The sequence below is a fragment of the Zootoca vivipara genome, chromosome 10 (genome assembly GCF_963506605.1).
Source record: "Zootoca vivipara chromosome 10, rZooViv1.1, whole genome shotgun sequence".
In the NCBI taxonomy this organism is placed as follows: domain Eukaryota; kingdom Metazoa; phylum Chordata; class Lepidosauria; order Squamata; family Lacertidae; genus Zootoca; species Zootoca vivipara.
Window position 1 is genome coordinate 66,850,547 of NC_083285.1, and position 17,713 is coordinate 66,868,259.

General features: G+C 47.4%; 1 protein-coding gene across 3 annotated transcripts in view; it reads left to right on the forward strand.

The window, feature by feature from the left end:
• Positions 1 to 1,125: 1,125 nt before the first annotated feature.
• Positions 1,126 to 17,713, forward strand: part of LRGUK (leucine rich repeats and guanylate kinase domain containing) — a 49,227-nt gene continuing 32,639 nt past the window's right edge. Inside the window, exons 1-8 of one of the 3 annotated variants that reach the window (XM_060279224.1) lie at positions 1,126 to 1,620; positions 4,079 to 4,186; positions 5,603 to 5,684; positions 6,389 to 6,489; positions 7,998 to 8,079; positions 12,098 to 12,222; positions 13,424 to 13,567; positions 13,806 to 13,886. In XM_060279224.1, coding sequence (XP_060135207.1) covers positions 1,354 to 1,620; positions 4,079 to 4,186; positions 5,603 to 5,684; positions 6,389 to 6,489; positions 7,998 to 8,079; positions 12,098 to 12,222; positions 13,424 to 13,567; positions 13,806 to 13,886 — 990 coding nt within the window. In that variant the 5' untranslated portion in view covers positions 1,126 to 1,353. The remainder of the gene's footprint in view (positions 1,621 to 4,078; positions 4,187 to 5,602; positions 5,685 to 6,388; positions 6,490 to 7,997; positions 8,080 to 12,097; positions 12,223 to 13,423; positions 13,568 to 13,805; positions 13,887 to 17,713) is intronic. The other 2 variants (XM_060279223.1, XM_060279225.1) reach the window with 2 other exon arrangements.

A 17,713-nucleotide genomic window follows, 5' to 3' on the forward strand; every position in this document is an offset into this window, starting at 1 on the left:
AGAGCACGCCAGGCACTCCTGTCTTCCACTGCCTCCCGCAGTTTGGTCAGACTCATGTTGGTGGCTTCAAGAACACTGTCCAACCATCTCGTCCTCTGTCATCCCCTTCTCCTTGTGCCCTCCATCTTTCCCAACATCAGGGTCTTTTCCAGGGAGTCTTCTCTTTTCATGAGGTGGCCAAAGTATTGGAGCCTCAGCTTCACGATCTGTCATTCCAGTGAGCACTCAGGGCTGATTTCCTTCAGAATGGAGAGGTTTGATCTTCTTGCAGTCCATGGGACTCTCAAGAGTCTCCTCCAGCACCATAATTCAAAAGCATCCATTCTTTGGCGATCAGCCTTCTTTATGGTCCAGCTCTCACTTCCATACATCACTACTGGGAAAACCATAGCTTTAACTATACGGACCTTTGTTGGCAAGGTGATGTCTCTGCTTTTTAAGATGCTGTCTAGGTTTGTCATTGCTTTTCTCCCAAGAAGCAGGCGTCTTTTAATTTCGTGACTGCTGTCACCATCTGCAGTGATCAAGGAGCCCAAGAAAGTAAAATCTCTCACTCCCTCCATTTCTTCCCCTTCTATTTGCCAGGAGGTGATGGGACCAGTGGCCATGATCTTGGTTTTTTTGATGTTGAGCTTCAGACCATATTTTGCGCTCTCCTCTTTCACCCTCATTAAAAGGTTCTTTAATTCCTCCTCGCTTTCTGCCATCAAGGTTGTGTCATCTGCATATCTGAGGTTGTTGATATTTCTTCCGGCAATCTTAATTCCGGCTTGGGATTCATCTAGTCCAGCCTTTCGCATGATGAATTCTGCATATAAGTTAAACAAGCAGGGAGACAATATACAACCTTGTCGTACTCCTTTCCCAATTTTGAACCAATCAGTTGTTCCATATCCAGTTCTGTCCTACTTTAAACGTTTGTAAATCCCTTACGATCTAATGGCTTTTATTATTTCTGTAAACCTCGTCGAGGTTTCCATTGCAATCGAGCGGTTGTTTTTGTGTGTGTGGAAATAAAGAAGGAGCCATTTAGAGATAAGTTCCGTGGTTATAAACAAATAAAAGCCACCATTTAGAAACCCGCGCGCTCATTTCTTTTCTGACAGGCCGAACTACACTTCCCGCGATGCACTGCGTGCGGGCTTCCTGGGCGCCGTTTTCGCGCGAGGAAGGCGACTACAACTCCCGGCGGGCCTTGCGGCGCCGCTCTCCCTTTTCCGCCTCGTTGCCGGGCAACGGCAGGGACACAAGATGGCGTCTCCCAGGCGGCCTCTTTTCCCCTGAGAGAGAGAAAGAGAGACCGAGGCACCCCGCCCCCCCGCCACGCTTCAGAGAAGGACCCCCTTCGCCAACATGCATTCCCGCTCCACTTTCTACGGGCGACCCGCGATCCGGAGCGCACAAAGCGGCGATGACGACCGGTCGTTGCCGCTGCGCTCCTGGGCGACCTCGCCGTCTGTCACCTTCTCGCTCCTCCTCAGCCGCTTCGACGAGCGCTTCCCGAGGGGCGTCGTCACCGAAGGCCTGGACGACGGCGCCCCTTCCAGCGACGAAGAGGAGGAGCTCGCCGTCGAGGAAGAGGAGTCCACCGAGTCCGAACCGGAGCCCGAGCCCATGGAGGTGGGTGCAGGGGGGGGGGGGGGGTTCGCCGCCGCCCCTAACATGGGTTGGTATCTGTCTGTCTATAAAGGGAGGGGGCGCTATTCGGCGAACTACGGGCACGGGTTCGTTTGGGAAGGGCGCCCCTACAAGGAGAATTACGGGAGCGCCCGACCCTTATTACCGCGGGGAGGCGGTGGGCGCAGTCGACGTTCTATTTGGATAATTACGGGAAGGGTCGGGAGAGCGGTGTGGGGTGGGAACGGCGACCCCGCACCTATAGGGAGAAATACGGGAGAGGCGCGCCTAGATGGAGAAATATAGGAGGCTTATTTGCATGGTGGGGAGGGAGGACGGGTTCGCGCTACTCGAATGATTACGGGTTAAGGGAATGGAGTGGGGGGCTCGCGTGCCCGGCTGTCCTTTGTTTATTTATTTACTTATTTACTCCATAACATCTGTATGCCGCGTTTGCAAAGCAATTTGCAAAAAAGCAGAAAACCCCGGGGGGGAGTGCTGGGAGAAATCCTGGGAAGCTGCTGCCAGTCTGTGTAGAAAACACTGAACTAGATGGAGCAATCTGACGCTTTCTAAGGCAGCTTCTTCTCCTGTTCCCATTTGGGGGAAGAGCCCATGTATCTCACGGGGTAGAAACATAGAATCGTAGAGTTGGAAGGGGCCGCTGGGAGGAGCGCAGAGACAAGAAACGCCAAGGTGCATCTTCATCTGCCTCAGCTGCAACAAAACATGTCTCTCTCATCTCTGTCTCTCCAGCCACAGCAGACGCTGTAACTGTCCATGGTTTGAGTTTGACTTCACCCCCAAAGGCACACTCTTCCATAGCCAACCAGGGTTGGAAGAGATCACGAGGGTCATCCTGTCCAACCCCCTGCAATACAGGGATCTTTGGGCCAACACGGGGCTCAAACTCACAACCCTGAGGTTAAGAGTCTCATGCTCTACCCACTGAGCTTTCCCAGGCTTTGCAGGCAGAAGGTCCCAGGTTCATTCCCCGGCAGCATCACCCAGCAGGACTGGGGAAGAGCCGTGTCTGGAAGTCTGGAGAGCCACTGCCAGTCAGTGTAGGCAGTATTGAGCTGGATAGATCAATGGTCTGCTTCAGTTTAAGACAGTTTCCCATGTTTCTGTTTGGGAAGAGCCATAGCTCAGTGGTTGAGCACCTGTTTGGCATGCAGAAGGCTCCAGGTTCTGTCCCCACTGGCATCTCCAGCTGTGCTGCCTGGGACCCCAGAGAGCCACTGACCTAGATGGAGCACTGATCTGGCCTCATTTATGGCAGCTTCCGATTTGTTTTTATTGCTTAATACAATTGTTAAATTAACTACTTATGCTTATATAAAACGAAACATTCATTCTCACGAGGATTACCAGATGGAGCCTGCACCTGCGGGTGTGTTAAGGTATCCTACCTCTATACTGAAAGCTTCAGGCGAGGACCTAGCAATGCCATATAGCAGGGGTGGCCAACTCCGAAGAGACTGTGATCTACTCACAGAGTTAAAAACTGGCAGTGATCTACCCCCTTTTGGGGGGTTCAGGTCAAAGTTGTTGAGCTTTTCTGAGGTGGGAGGAAAGCCCTTTTTTTGGGGGGGGGGGTGAAGGGCTAAAATGTTGAGCATTTTTAGGGAAGCCAAAGTTGTTGAGCTTCTTTGGAGGGAGCCAGTGATCTACCAGTGATCTACCACAGACGTCCAGTGATCTACCGGTAGATCATGATCTACCTGTTGGACATGCCTGCCATATAGATCTTGTTTCATGTGTTACATCATCCAGCTGCATCCCAGGGCCCCAGAAGAGGCAAGGCGGATGGTTACTGGAAATAGGATTTTATTGAGCAAGGAGCATCCGTGGCAAAGTAATGTTATTAGTGTAACAACCACTTTAGTGCTGTTGCACCTACCTGGATGTGGAAATGATCAGCGACTTGGTGGGGGATCCCTGAAGCCTCATGCCATCCATTCCAATCTAACACTTTTATTATATAAATAAGATGACCTCCTAATTATCATAGATAAGAATAAAATATTTGCTATTCTCCCAGTTTCTGGGTTGTAGCCCAATGATGGCAACAATCCCTAGTAAAGGCTGCAACCTCACCTCACTCCTGGCATTGGATCGCCTTCTCTACTGGGCTGGAGGTCATCACTTTTGCCTGGTCTGTGGTCTTACAAGCCTGCGCTGAGGCTGCTGCGTGCCTCACTTGTAAACAGTGTTAGAAACCCAGATATATAAGCTAATTGCCAAATGGCAGGTATGCCGAAAATGGAAATGGGCTCCTGATACATCTATGTAGCCCTCTGTTTATTTTGCACTGACTGAGCAAAGGTATTTGTCATGTTCCTCTGGGGAAAGGACCCAGCTGGAGCCCTAATCTTCTCTCACAGTTGGCCATACCTCTTTAGGGAGATTGTCCGGCTTTATTTTAGCCCAACCAAAACTCTGCCTTTCTCTCTCTTAGGAGGAATTTGATGGCGTGCTGACTGAAGAAATGACTGCTGAAGCCCTGCAAAAATTGGGGCGTTCAGCCCCGGGCACAGAACATGTCTACCTCAATCTGTCACTTTCGGTGAGTTAATAGCAAATAGTTTTGCGGTCAAGCAACACCCTCTCCCACCTGAATCCTTAACTTGGCCTTTCTGGCTGGACTGATTACCTTTTGTTCGAGTTCATGATCATGTGTTTATACCCCTATTGTATATATGTGATATTTGAGGCATTAGGTCTGATGCTGCATTAAGAAATCCCCTCTGCCCCCTAGAACTCAACTGCTCCAAAGGACCAATGTTACTTGAAACTAATCTGATTTTGAAATGATTGCATGGTAGTGGGGGAAGAGTGTCCAACCCTGTCCCAAAGGCAGGGTTTGGTTGCTAAGTTGCTTTGAGGCATTTTATAGGAAACAGTTCATAAGTGGAATGGATTAAATAGCTAGGAAATGTTTTGCCCAGCTGCATAAAACAGTAATAGTGTTTCGGTCTGACACATCTCATTAGGCAGCCTCATTTATTATTATGCTGTGTGCTTTGTTTTTTTGTAAACTGTCTTATGGAGGCAGGGCACCCCCAAATGGCAAGTTAGAATTCTTAAATAAATGATTTCCAGCTGATTCCAGATCAAATTGAGAACATAACAGAAGAGCCTGCTTCATCAGGCCAGTAGCGCATTTGTTCCAGCATCCTGTTCTCCCAGGGGCCAACCAGATGCCTCTGGGAAGCCCACAAGCAGGGGATGCGCTCAGTAGCCCTCTCTTGATCATCATCGTCATATTTATACGCTGCCCATCTGACTGGGTCACACTAGCCACTCTGGACAGCTTCCATCATATACAGAAACATAATAAAACATCAAACATTAAAAACTTCCAGGCGCCTTTTAAAGGTTGTATAGTTACTTACCTTATAATTACTCTTACTCTTGATCCCCATCTGCTGGTGTTCAGAGGCATACTGCCTCTGAGGGCAAGGTAAAGGGGCCCCTGACCATTAGGTCCAGTCGTGACCGACTCTGGGGTTGCGGCGCTCATCTCATGTTATTGGCCGAGCCGGCATACAGCTTCCAGGTCATGTGGCCAGCATGACTAAGCCGCTTCTGGCGAACCAGAGCAGCAGATGGAAACGCTGTTTACCTTCCCGCCGGAGCAGTACCTATTTCTCTACTTGCACTTTGATGTGCTTTCGAACTGCTAGGTTGGCAGGAGCAGGGACTGAGCAATGGGAGCTCAGTTAATGTTGGGGATCCTGTTGGTGTATCCCAGCTCCCCGTACCTGGACACAGGCATGCTCCCATATACCATATGTTAGTGGAACTTGAACATTAGGTTGTTAATTTGCCCCAGTGGGTGAGAGGATGGTGACCAAATGGGACCCGAGGGGATGAATTATTTTTGGAAAGACTTTAGGGGGTTAATGAAGAACCTCATTTTCAGAACTGTGCCTTGGTGTCTTCTTGAAACTAACTTCTTTCCCCCGTTTTCTTCCCACAGGACCGCAAATTAAGTGACATTAGCATTCTCTGCAGATACGTCCACCTCGAGAAGCTAGATCTTTCTCACAATAAAATAGATGGTACGTAGCTGCCACTTTTGTAAGTCTCTTGGCTGTAAAGCTCTTTCAGGTATAAGGAAATCAAGAAGAAAGGAGGAGAAAACAATGAGAATGATAACATTACAACGTGGCTTGGAATGGAAATAAGAGTGGTCCCTGCAAAGGATGTAAGGAGGGATGGGAGAAGTCCTGAGCACTTAAGAGGGGATGGTCTGTACAGAGGCCTGTGAGTGTACAGGAAACCTGCAAGGTATGGAATCTGCCGGTTGTGGAATTGGCTGCAAAATTCAGCTCCCTAAGAATCTCAGCCTCCTTTTTAAAAGGAAAGGAAGCAGTTTCTAGCTCATATTTCTTGCAAAGGCAAACTTACGCACGTGTGGACAGCATTTAGTGGAATAAACCAGAATTGCTGAATAACACTTCCAGCCGTCATCAAGCAGTGTTTTTGAGATCCTTGTCTCTCCCTGCCTCACCCCACCTCATGGTTAGCAGAGCAGGAACATGTATAATGGTTAACATATGCAAAATACATTATACAAAAACAGGATAACATATGCAAAATGGGGGAAATCCTGCAAATTGACTCATTTTGCATAGTGTATTCTGGGTGTATGACATTGTTCTCTTAATAGCAGAGTAGGTATGTTTTCATAGCTCTGAGTCCACACAGCCCTAACATCCAGTTACTTCCCCCTCCCCCCCGCCCCGTGTTCTTTCATTTCCAGATATTTCATGTGTGAGTTACATGCCTTACTTGTTGGACCTGAACGTTTCCCATAATGAACTAACCACATACTTTGACTTCAAACCACCCAAGAATCTTCAAGTAAGAATTTTGTGGGTTCTGTTTGAGTTCAGGTCTCCTCAGTGCAGCTGGCCAGCCAGCCAGATTCTAAGCGAGTAAGGAAAGGAATTTCATTTGACATTTCTTAGAAATCTTCAGCCCATTGAGCCTGTATGGAGTTGAGCCTCCAGTTGTCTCTGAACTTCCTTGCAGCACCAACGATCTTGTCCTGCCTCTGGTCCCCATGTAAGGTTTTCCCTTGAATCGCCTAGTTGTCCGATGCAATTTTAAGCCAACATGGCAAAAGTATTTTTATACTGTATTCAAAATGTGTTGGGAGCAAACAATGCCATCTTTAGAGGGAGTTGTGATCTAAATTTTTGGGGGGCCTCAAGCTGGTATATTACCTAATAGAGAGCAGAGAAGGTTGACACAGAGCATGAAGGCATATAAAAGAAATGAAATTGATGTCAAGATAGTGGTGATCTTGTGGCAACGATCTTTAGTAGCTGAAATTGGCAAGAAAAGGTACTCTGTTTGCTCTCTTCCCTTGAAGGCACATCTCAGGGGTTCCTTTCAGAACCTATCACGGCATGGAGGGCATGGAGAACTCTGTGCTTTTATTGGTGCTCCAGCATGCATCCTGGTTCAACATAGATGTGTGCAAGTGGAGGAAAACAGTGTTAGAAAATTTCCAAAGTGCTGTTTTGCAAAATATTTTTGTTGTTTCTAAACAGGCCTTGCTACTAAGCCCCCCAGAAGTTGCTAATCTGCAAAGGAATTGCTGCTAGCAGGCTAGTGAACTAATTTCCAGGTTGGAAGAAACACAGCTGATGTTAAGCTTCCCCTGCAACGTATCCCCCCCCCCCCTCATGCCACCATGCTCACTCTTCTCGTCTCTTCCCCATCCCCTTTACAAGGCTGTGGTAGGGAAATGATCCCTTTTCTTCCTTTCCTGTACAAGCTCCAGGCACACCCACTGTCTTCTTTTGCCCAGGGTGCTCTGGGTCCTGTAACAGGTACAATTGGAGCTGCATCGGGCAGCACTCAGGTTCAGGAGCCAACTGGGCTGCCCTGTGCAAAGACAGACAGAACACGCTGCTTTGCCAGCCCTGTCAACTAACTGGCTGGTGAAGCTGAGCAGCCTCTCTCCACTTTGTCAGCCTGATTCCTTAGTGGCTGCAGAGCAGGGGTGGAGGCTGATCAACATCTGTACCAGCCACAGGGGAAGTGATGCCGCTTCCATAAGCCACTTCCCCCACTACCAGCACAGAAGCAAGTCAGGCTGGTAAAGCCAAGTGCTCTTCCCCTGATTTGCAAGCCTGATAGCTCACCTACAGGCAATTTCACACATACGTCTGCTAAATCCTCATCGCCAAGGACGACCAAGCAAGTGGTTAAATGCAGGCTGTTCTAAACACATGCACACCCCATGTTTGTGCTCCAGCCGTGTGTCCAATTCGAACAGAAGACCTTTTGGTTCCTCAGAAAGAACAAACATACACTATGATGGTATCTTTATGTATTCTCTCCACCCACTCCACCTCCAGGTAGTAGATTTTTCGGACAACAAGATCCAAGTAATGCAAGATCTTTCTGCCTACCAGTCACTTAAGAAGCTCATACTTGACAGTATCCTTTTGGGAATGAAAGAGAAATTCTGGAGAGAAGTGGGATATGGCGGAGTGTTGGAAGATCAACTCTGGGGGCTTTTAAACAAACACACAAATCTTCCTTCTGTGAGTGAGTTCAGTCCAGGATGCAATTTAATATTGATTTTGTTTTCATCGGTGGGCTTCCCTGTCCAGAAGGCTGGACTATGGTTTCCATGTGTGTGGTTTAAAAAAGAAAAAGAAAAAAAATCCATACCAAAAGATGGAATGATAGAGCATCATACGCTAAATGCATCTTTCTAATTTTTACTCCAGTAAAATGCAACAACAGCAGATCCCAAAGGCAACAAGATTGTAATATTCTTGTTGTATATCAGGCATCCCCAAACTGCGGCATTTCAGATGTTTTGTCCTACAACTCCCATGATCCCTAGCTAACAGGACCAGTGGCCGGGGAAGATGGGAATTGTAGTCCAAAACATCTGGAGGGCCGAAGTTTGGGGGTGTCTGTTGTATATATTCAGTGCAAGAGAAATTGTGGTGAGTTGAACTGTATCTCTCGAATTACCCAGATAGTGAGTCTGACCAGCTGAAGTTTCCTTTGGGGCGATATTGTTGTGCCCTTGGATAAGCTGGATATTGGGGGGGGGTGTGCCTTGCTTTAGTGGGAGGTTTCCCAAAAAGGTAATTCTGGATTGGGCCTTTCAGATTACTATCCTAATCTGTACTATCCTAATCTGTTGCAAATAAATTCATTTTCTATTTCTCTTCTACACACACATACACACACACACAGAGTTGATTGTGGTCGTGATTCTGGATGAAGGAGAAGTGACTTCTTGGGCATGTAACCAAAAAAGAGGGGTGGGAGCTATAGAGCAAAAGAATATTGACTTGTGAAACCTGAGTACTTCTAACATCAGTATGAGGAGTGCTTGCTAAGAAAATGTTCCTCTTCCACAGGGAGGCTGGCCCTGAGTCATTCTCTCTCCCAAGGGGCTTAGAGAAAAAGGATAAACAAGCCTGCTGGTCTCTCTGCATCTATCACCTGGTTACAAAACACTGGTGCTTTAACTCTTGCTTCCCTGGTCTTTGAAATGAATTTGGTGGAAACAGTGCCCAAGGCAGGCTTAGGGCCCACTCTCTTCAAAACTGTCCAGCTGCGAGAATTTTTACGATGTGGTAGCAAGGGAGCTGTCTAGTAGGGCAAGATCATGCCCTGGCCAACTTCCCACTCCCTCATGCAATTGCCCTCCCAGCAGAATGCAGGGAGACCTCAACTTCATGTGGCTCAAGAAGTGAAGCCAAGCAATGTACTAAAGGAGAACATGTGACCTTGGGGTGGGGGCGGGGGCAGGGGTGGATGGGATTCCTTCATAACCTCAAATGTGCTGATCATTCAGGTCCTAAGGATATCCTCATGGCTCATACAAGTTGCTGGAATACCTCCTGTCAACCTGTATTCATTCTCTTTCTCTGTCTGTCTGTCTCTCTCACCCACCCTTATCTGACTACCTCAAAGAATCATAAGAGTTGGGAGGGACATTTGCCCAAGGCGGGGCTCGAATCCACAACCCTGGGATTAAGTGTCTCATGCACTACCAACGGGCCTCTACTCAGTGCTGGAACCAGGCTATTTTGTGCTCCAGGCAAGGCTAACTACTTGCACCCCCGCTCCCGAATCATGAACTTCAATTTTCAAAAACAGATGCCTTTGTATGAATTGCTTCAAAAATGACGAAATTCTCCAGAATGTAAAATCAGAGTCAAATGTCAGAAATTTGTAAGATGCAACAAAAACTAATCTTCGTAAAATGGTGTCCCTCAATGGTCAGTTCTGCTGCCCTCTGAGGTCTGTGCCCTAGGTGGCTGCCTGGCTAGGCTAGGCTTCTTCTTTTATTCCCATGTGACATCCCAACCAGCAAAGGGGCCCAGACCAGCCCTGTCCTGCCATGGCCAATCTGCTTTACTCCTTTGCCTCCCTTTCCCATTCGGATCACAGTCCCATCTTTCAGACTGCATAACTCTATACCCAACAGAAACTGGATCTGCCCAAAGGGCTGGGAACCTTGCCTTGCTAGATTGTGTCAGGCTGGGGGTGGCGGCAAGGAGCTCTGGCTTGACTTGCACCCCACTAGATAGGCCAAAGCAAGCATATCTCCTGCCCCTGCCTCCTGGCACACGTGGGAAGCCTGTGCTGCATTTGCCCCTGGCTGCTCCTTAGACCCTTGGCAACCGCAGAATTGTGGCTGGACATTTTCAGAGGAAAAAGGTGAGCCTTGCTGGAGCAGGCCACAGCTGTCCATCCAGCCCAGTGTCCAATTTACAACAGCGGACCACCAGTTTTTCTGGGTGAACCCCTAAGGAGAGCGTGGACAAAAGAGCCGTCCCCTGTTACTTGCCCCCCCCCCCCTATTCCAAGTAGCTGATCAGCAAGCTAACATGGCTAAGAGCTGTGGGAATGGCTGAGCTCAGTGAATATGCCAGATTTATGTGTTTGGTTCCATTTATGAATTGCTTCCCATGAAATGTCTCAAAGCGATTTTGCAATAAAAGCATCAGCAATGAAGACAATTAAAAACAAGTCCAGACAATTCATATGTAAAAAACAATTTCAGATTCAGCACCGACGCAGACTGGGATACAGGAAAGAGACTTTTTGGGAAAGGAAGTTTGCCCCCTTTCAAGGCAGTGGTGGCCGCCTGTTGCTGCTCTTTTCTGCCTACCCTCTTGCCTCCAATGCCGGCCCTCATCCTGCCAGCTTGCACATGATTGAACAGAATATCATGCCTGACAGGTTCCATTTCAGCTGGGGTTCCCCCCCCCCCAGCTTGGCAGTACAGAACTAAGTCCTGGCTGTTCAGGTTACGTTATTTGTGTGTTTCACAAGGTGTTCAGGTGACATTGCTCTTGTCAGCCAGTGGCCTAGCAACTTGCTCCCTTTGCAATTATAATTTCCCATAGCAGAAGCAGAAATAATGTGACAGGAATGAAATGCAGGCCAAGGCTGATTATTGCTCATCTGAATAGAAAGAGGATGTGTGGGGTTGGGCGAGGGGCGGGGGAGAAAGGAATTGCTTTGCATGCGGAGAGCACCAGTCTATCTCTGCTTCGCTCATTTGGATTGTCTCTGGCAATATGGCCAAATCAGCCGTGATGTCCGTGGAACAAAAGGAAGCTTGCGACATACTGAGCTAAGGAAAGATTCTGTGCACCCTAAACAGGAAAGCTTCACTTGGGCGACAGGACCATGATGGAGAGAGTGGGGCACAGAGATTGGAAAGAGCTTAAGTTGTCCAGGTTGGATATTAAAATGAGAGCCAACACCGGCCATGATCCTCTCCGGACACCTGCAGAGGTGGTGTTGCTCTTTCCCTGCATCTCTATGGTAAAGGCCCTTGTTTAGCTTGCATTGAGAACAGAGCCAACCCTCTATTCAGCCATAAGAAGCTGTCTTATCCTGAGCCAGACTTTTGGTCCATCTAGGTCAGTGCTGCTCACACAGACAGGCAGCGGCTCTCCAGAATTTCAGGTGGGGTTCTCCCCCAGCCCTTCCTGGAGATACCAGGAGCTGAATCTTGAGGCCTTCTGCACTCCAAGTGGGTGTCTCCACCACGGAGTTTTGGTTGCTCTGTTTGTTAGGGTCAAGGCGTGTGCTTTGTCTCTGGTCCTCCCACCTAGAGAAAAAGAAAAGTGGAAGTTAGCAGGAGTAGAACCTGCACCTCTCACTCCAGGTAGCAACAGTCGAACCATGGATCCACAGGAATAGAGAAACTCTGTGATTCTTGTCCCATAGCCTGGATGTTTTCCAAAGACAGCGCTGAGCGTTTTTGTGTTTAGGGTGGCTTTGAGTGAAAAAGCCAGAGAAGAAACACATGATGTGCGCTGCCATTATATTGCCCCAGGCTAGGGCCATTGCACAGCTCCCCTTCATTTCACTGTGGCAGATTCCTCAAGAGGAATTCCTCGGCGGACTCCGGGCTGCTAACTACTTTGCGGTGCAATCTTGTTCCTTAAGTCTTGATGCTGATGCACAGGTAATGAAATTGAGGAGATCCAAGGCCTTGAGAATTGCCAATGCCTGACCTACCTGAGCCTGGCAGACAACAAGATCACAGCCATCAATGGCCTGAAAAACCTGCCCATCAAAACACTCTGCCTGGTGAGTCGCAGAATTTTGGGGTTGGAAGGTGATGCTGGACAATCCCACATACATGTTGCATGCAGTGACTGGGACATGGTGAAATCCTTGAGCAGGGTTGGGAGGCCTTTTTCAGCCCGAGGGATTCATTTTTTTCCATGCAGGTGCCAGGTGAGCCTCTCCAGGGAGAGCATTCCACAGCTAGGGAGCCACTCCTGAAAAGACCCTGTCTTTTGCTACTGCCCTCTGTACTTATAGAAGGGCTTTACTCCCCCTCCCAGCCCTTTGATCCTGTGTACCTTTCCTAGTCTGTAGTTCCCGTTCTCTGTTTCCCATCTTTCCCCCTTCCCAAAGTGCCCCGCACCATCGAGGTTGGAACTATTGATAAAATATTAGATGCTGATAGGCGGGTTGATGGCGCTGGGTGTAGGATGAAAATAATCTAGAGGCGGGGCTGGGGGGATGTGACTCAACCCGACTTGGAGTGGTTCATTTGTCAATAACGAGAAACCAAACTTTTAGTTTCATTGACCCAGTCCCGTGGAACTCTCTGCCACTGGAGATTCAGCAGGCACCTTCTGTGCCAACTTTTAAACCCCTGCTGAAAGCTGCTATTCCACCATGCCTAAGCAGGCAATTAAGAACATATCTTTCAGCAATGGTAAATTGACATCTTTTTTTAAAAAACCATTTTACGGTATGGTTTTATTTTTTTGTTTTGTTGCAAATGGCTGTGATATAATTTCACGATACAGTGGCATATAAATATTGTTTCTAGATAAACAAACAAACCCTCGTATTATACCAGAAACTCCAGTTTTCAGTTGGTCTAGTAGCTGAAGGTAGAGAATCAAGAGGGAACTGAGGAGTAAGCAAAAGAACAAAAGTAAAATGTAATCAAATCTTAAATTAAAGTTGAATTAAATGACAGTACATGAAAATGATGGGTCTGGCTGGGTACAAGGGAGGGGGCTGCTGATGCCCCAGCATTTTCTACCTAAGGCTGCAACCTGGCTCACTCCTCCTTAAGCAGAAGCTCCTGCTGGCCCTGGAGTGTCTGAACCAGGTCCAGGTGTAGAGAAATTAAGTGATTGCCCCAAAGCCCATGTGAAGGAGATTGCAGAGTGAGTCAGCCTTAGAGACAGCGGTTTGCCCAAGGGACAGTCGTGTGTTCATAATTCCTTTTCTCGAGGGCTCCCCAAGCTTCCAATTACTTTTGCAGAAATCAAACCAGATATCGAAGGCTGTTGGCTTGGAAGAACTGAAAGTTCTGCAGAAGTTGGACTTGTCTGACAATCAGATCAGCAGTTTGGAAGGTCTGGAAGAGCACAAACTGCTTGAGGAAATCAACCTACAAGATAACCAGGTAAGATCTTGCACAATAAGTAAGTGTGCACTGAAGACCAGCCTCCTTTGCAAGTTTGCATGATATCTCATGACATGGCAACTGTGGAAGGGCAGTGAAAGGGCCAGTTTGGGCATTCAGAAGAGCTTTTTCAGGCTGCCAGGGGAGGAGGTTCTGTGCCTTTTCTGCACATTCACACAGCTCTGATCATGGAATGGACCCCTGGAGTAAATGCTATATTTTCCTGCATCCTATCTAGGTGGCTGAGCTGGGTGAACTGGAATATTTTGAATCCCTGCCTCTCCTCAGAGTGCTTAATCTGAAAAACAACCCTGTGCAGGTATGTCACAGTCAACGTAAAGGAGGTGCAAAGGAAGAAAGTAGATAACCGTTCCATGAGTGGAAAGCTATGTGTTGCTGCTGGGCTGCATCTATATCAGGGTGTCCAGCTGTTTGCGGACTACAAATCCCATCATCCTTGTCCACTGGTCCTGCTAGCTAGGGATGATGGGAGTTGTAGTCCAACAACAGCTGGACACCCAAGTTTGAGAAACCTTGGTCTATATTGTTTTGCCAAGATGGCGCAGGGTCAACCTTTGGTTTGCTGGCAGATTTATTGCATTTTATGACATTTTGTGTCTTTACAAGTACACCAGCAAATACTCCATATCAGAACCCCAGGGGTTCTGGGCCCCCAAAGGGATTTCTGACTGAACATTAGGTATGAGATGTTCTTCAGTGGAACAGATTCCCACGAAAGGTGGTGGACTGTCCTTCCTTGGAGGTTTTTAAGCAGAGGTTGGATGACCACACGCCATGGGTGATCTAGTTGAGAATCCTTATATATATATATATATATATATATATATATATATATATATATATATATATATATATATATATTGAAGATTTTCAAACACACACACATACAAAAATACAAGACACAAAAAGTACAAAAAAAAACAAAAAGAAAAACTACAAAATACAGAATACAAAAATATCAAAAACAAAAATTCTAACTTAAATCTTGATCATTATCCTTTGGACTCCCCCGACCTCCCCCACCTTGAGTCCCTGTTACAATATAATTTAAACAGTATTCCTTGTAATTTTACATACCTTAAAAATTATTCTCTCAATCCTTTACTCTTTTTCCCACTCTTCTTCCCAATATTGATATAATTCCCTTAAATCTAATGCTTCAAACCAAATATTTCTAATTCCCTTTATTCATTCTCTAATACTTTTTCCCTCTGCCTATAATTTTTATTAACATCGAATCATCATTCTATTATTAACTCTTAATACAAATATTATTTCAGACAATAATAACATAACTCCCTTCCCCTTCCCCCAGATCCAGATTCTCCAGGAGTATACAGCAAGATCCATAAAACATACCAGTAGAGGGCCATACCATTTCATCCATCTCTTTGAATCATTTATAGTCTATTAACCCACACCCACCCTTTCCCATAGCTTCCACAAAGCGCTTTCGCCCCATTTCTGCAGTTTCCCTCCTGTGTCTTTATTTCTAACTTCCCAGAGTGTGCCCTGTCCTCCCTCTCTCACTGAGAGGGCCAGAGCCCACTCTGGTTCATCTTTGAGGAGTTATTGAGTTCAGTCCTTTTTCTGTTCCACATCTCCCACTTGTGGAACAATCTGCCTTCCTTCTTCTTCATCCTCATCCTGTCTTGTCAGATCTCCATGTATAAAGATGTCTAGTGTTGGTACTTCTTTTTTATCCTCAACGTCCAAATTTCCAACTTCAGTGCCAATTTTTCTTTCCAAGCAGCTTTCTCCCTTCACCTCTTTCAATTGTTTATCATGTTTGCACGACAAAGCACATTCCTGCAGCAAGGTGGAGTACAAGTTCAGTCCCTGTTTAATGTCGCAGAGCTTTAGTTGAAAATCCTGCATTGCAGGGGGTTGAACTAGATGGCCCTCAGTGGTCCCTTCCAGGTGCTTCCAGGAATGCCCAGGTGCTTGCGTACTGATGTACACTGGGTTAGGGGTGGGAGAATCATCTAAAGATGCAAAGGGGAAAGGATGGCTTTTGAGCGGCTGCTTTCCTTTGGAATCTGGATGCAATTTCCGTGAGGTGGACTCACTTCTCATTCAAAGGGCTTGACGATCTCTCATGATTAACGAGCTGCAGCACCCCATTTGTCAACGACAGCAACATTAAGAGCAGAGTCAAACCCTGTGCATCAGCCTGATACAGCACATGTTGATAACTTGTCCCGAGCAGTGTGGAAGATTAACAGCACCGGCGCCTCGATTTTGATGGGTTTGAGATACCCTTTGAAACGATTTCCAGAGATCTGGGAAAGAAATATTACACATTTCTCAGCACCGTCTTCCTTGGTTGATGTCAGTGGTACAGTCCACCGGGGATCGCTCATTAATTTTGATGGAACCTGTATGGGGTGGGAAAAAATCATTCCATCTCTGTAAACCTCTGAACCTTTACCAAAAGAAGACTAGATATGCATTGGCAGGCTCAGGTCCATTGACCCACATGGCATCTTCGTGAAAGCAGATCAGCACCAGAGTTTCCCAACCTTTTTGTGTGCTGGGCAGACATTCGGAGATTTCAGAAACTGTTGTGGGCCCTGTGAAATACCCATTCCATGGAAGAAAAACTGGTGGTGCTCAGAACCCTCACCCTGAAATAGGCAAAACAAGTACACACACACACCCCAACAAACAAACAAAACACAGACAAAAAGTAGGCCTTACTCCAAAACTGGACTCCTCCCCCCAAAAAACCCCAAAACAACCCCTCCCACAAAGCCAAAACTTGCTTTAATTAAAAATAAAGAAGGGACGGGGTGTTGGTGGACACCAAGCGGGATGCAGAAGGCCAATGTGCCCACAGCAGCTCTGCTTTGGACCTTGGACCCGTGTTGTTCCTGTTAAGAGGCGCTGCCCCAGGGAGTACTCAGTCTAAAAGTTGGCAGTGGGGGGAGACAACAAGGCAAGATGGTGAAGAGGCAAGGTTCAACGAGAGGTGGGGAAGGCAAGTAGAACTCAGGACCTACCGTGTTTCCCCTTTTTTAAGACACCGTCTTAAAACTTTTTTTCCTCAAAAAAACACACGGTGGCTTATTTTCAGGGGGTGTCTTTTTTTTTAAAAGTGCTGGTACAACTGGGTCCCACTGGCTCAGGACACTCGGCGCTCTCTTCCGCGCACATTATAAACACCACGCTCTAGCCAACTGAGCTCTCCAGGTTTTACTGTCAACCAGGCTGGCAGCAGCTCTCCAGGATTTCAAACTTGGGGGTACCTGGGGGTTAAACCTGGGATCCTTTTGCATACAGATGCTTCCTCCAGCCTGGATAGATGGAACCAAGAAATGGACACAGCCAGATCATAGCTGTCAAATTCTCCCTTTTCTTAAGGGAAATTCCCTTATGCTGAATAGGCTTCCTCGCGAGAAAAGGGAAAACTTGACAGCTATGATTCCAGCGTAGATTCCAGCGTAGTGCTTAAAGGGTATATATGCCTATACCTTTTGTGTTCTCGTGAGGCTGTTTGCATTGTTCCATCCCTGCAGGTGATACACAATACAAATAATCTCCAACTAGTTGTATAACAGACTCTTGAAGCTGCATTCTCATTGGAACGGCTGAGTCTTTTAAAAATAGCACCCACCTTTGCGAATGCCCCTCTGGTGGTGTCTTCCCCATGGTCCAGTGGTTTGTAATATGTTACAGAACTGAGTTATGAACTAGGACGTCCACAGCTAAGATAAGGTGCACTGAACTTGAGCTGTTTGTTTGCTGGTGGTAAGGAGTGTGGGGATAGAGTAAAGGTAAAGGTAAAGGGACCCCTGACCATTAGGTCCAGTCGTGACCAGCTTGTGTTGTGGCACTCATCTCGCGTTACTGGCCACAGGGCCGGCTCTAGGTAGAGTCCCGGTGACGTGAGGGGGACGAGGCTTGGGCCATGCCCCTGGCGTGCGCGCAACCCCGACTGACGGACCAACTGAGGGAAGGGAGGGATGAAAGGGGAGGAGGGGGAGGGGAGCAGCTTTGGCCCTCAGTGAGGAGGCCGGGGCGGCTGAATGATGAGCCGAAGCGTAACCTTTTCTCTGTCAGGGGGGGGAGACGCGCGCGCACACACACACACACACACACACAGAGAGAGAGACGCGCGCACGC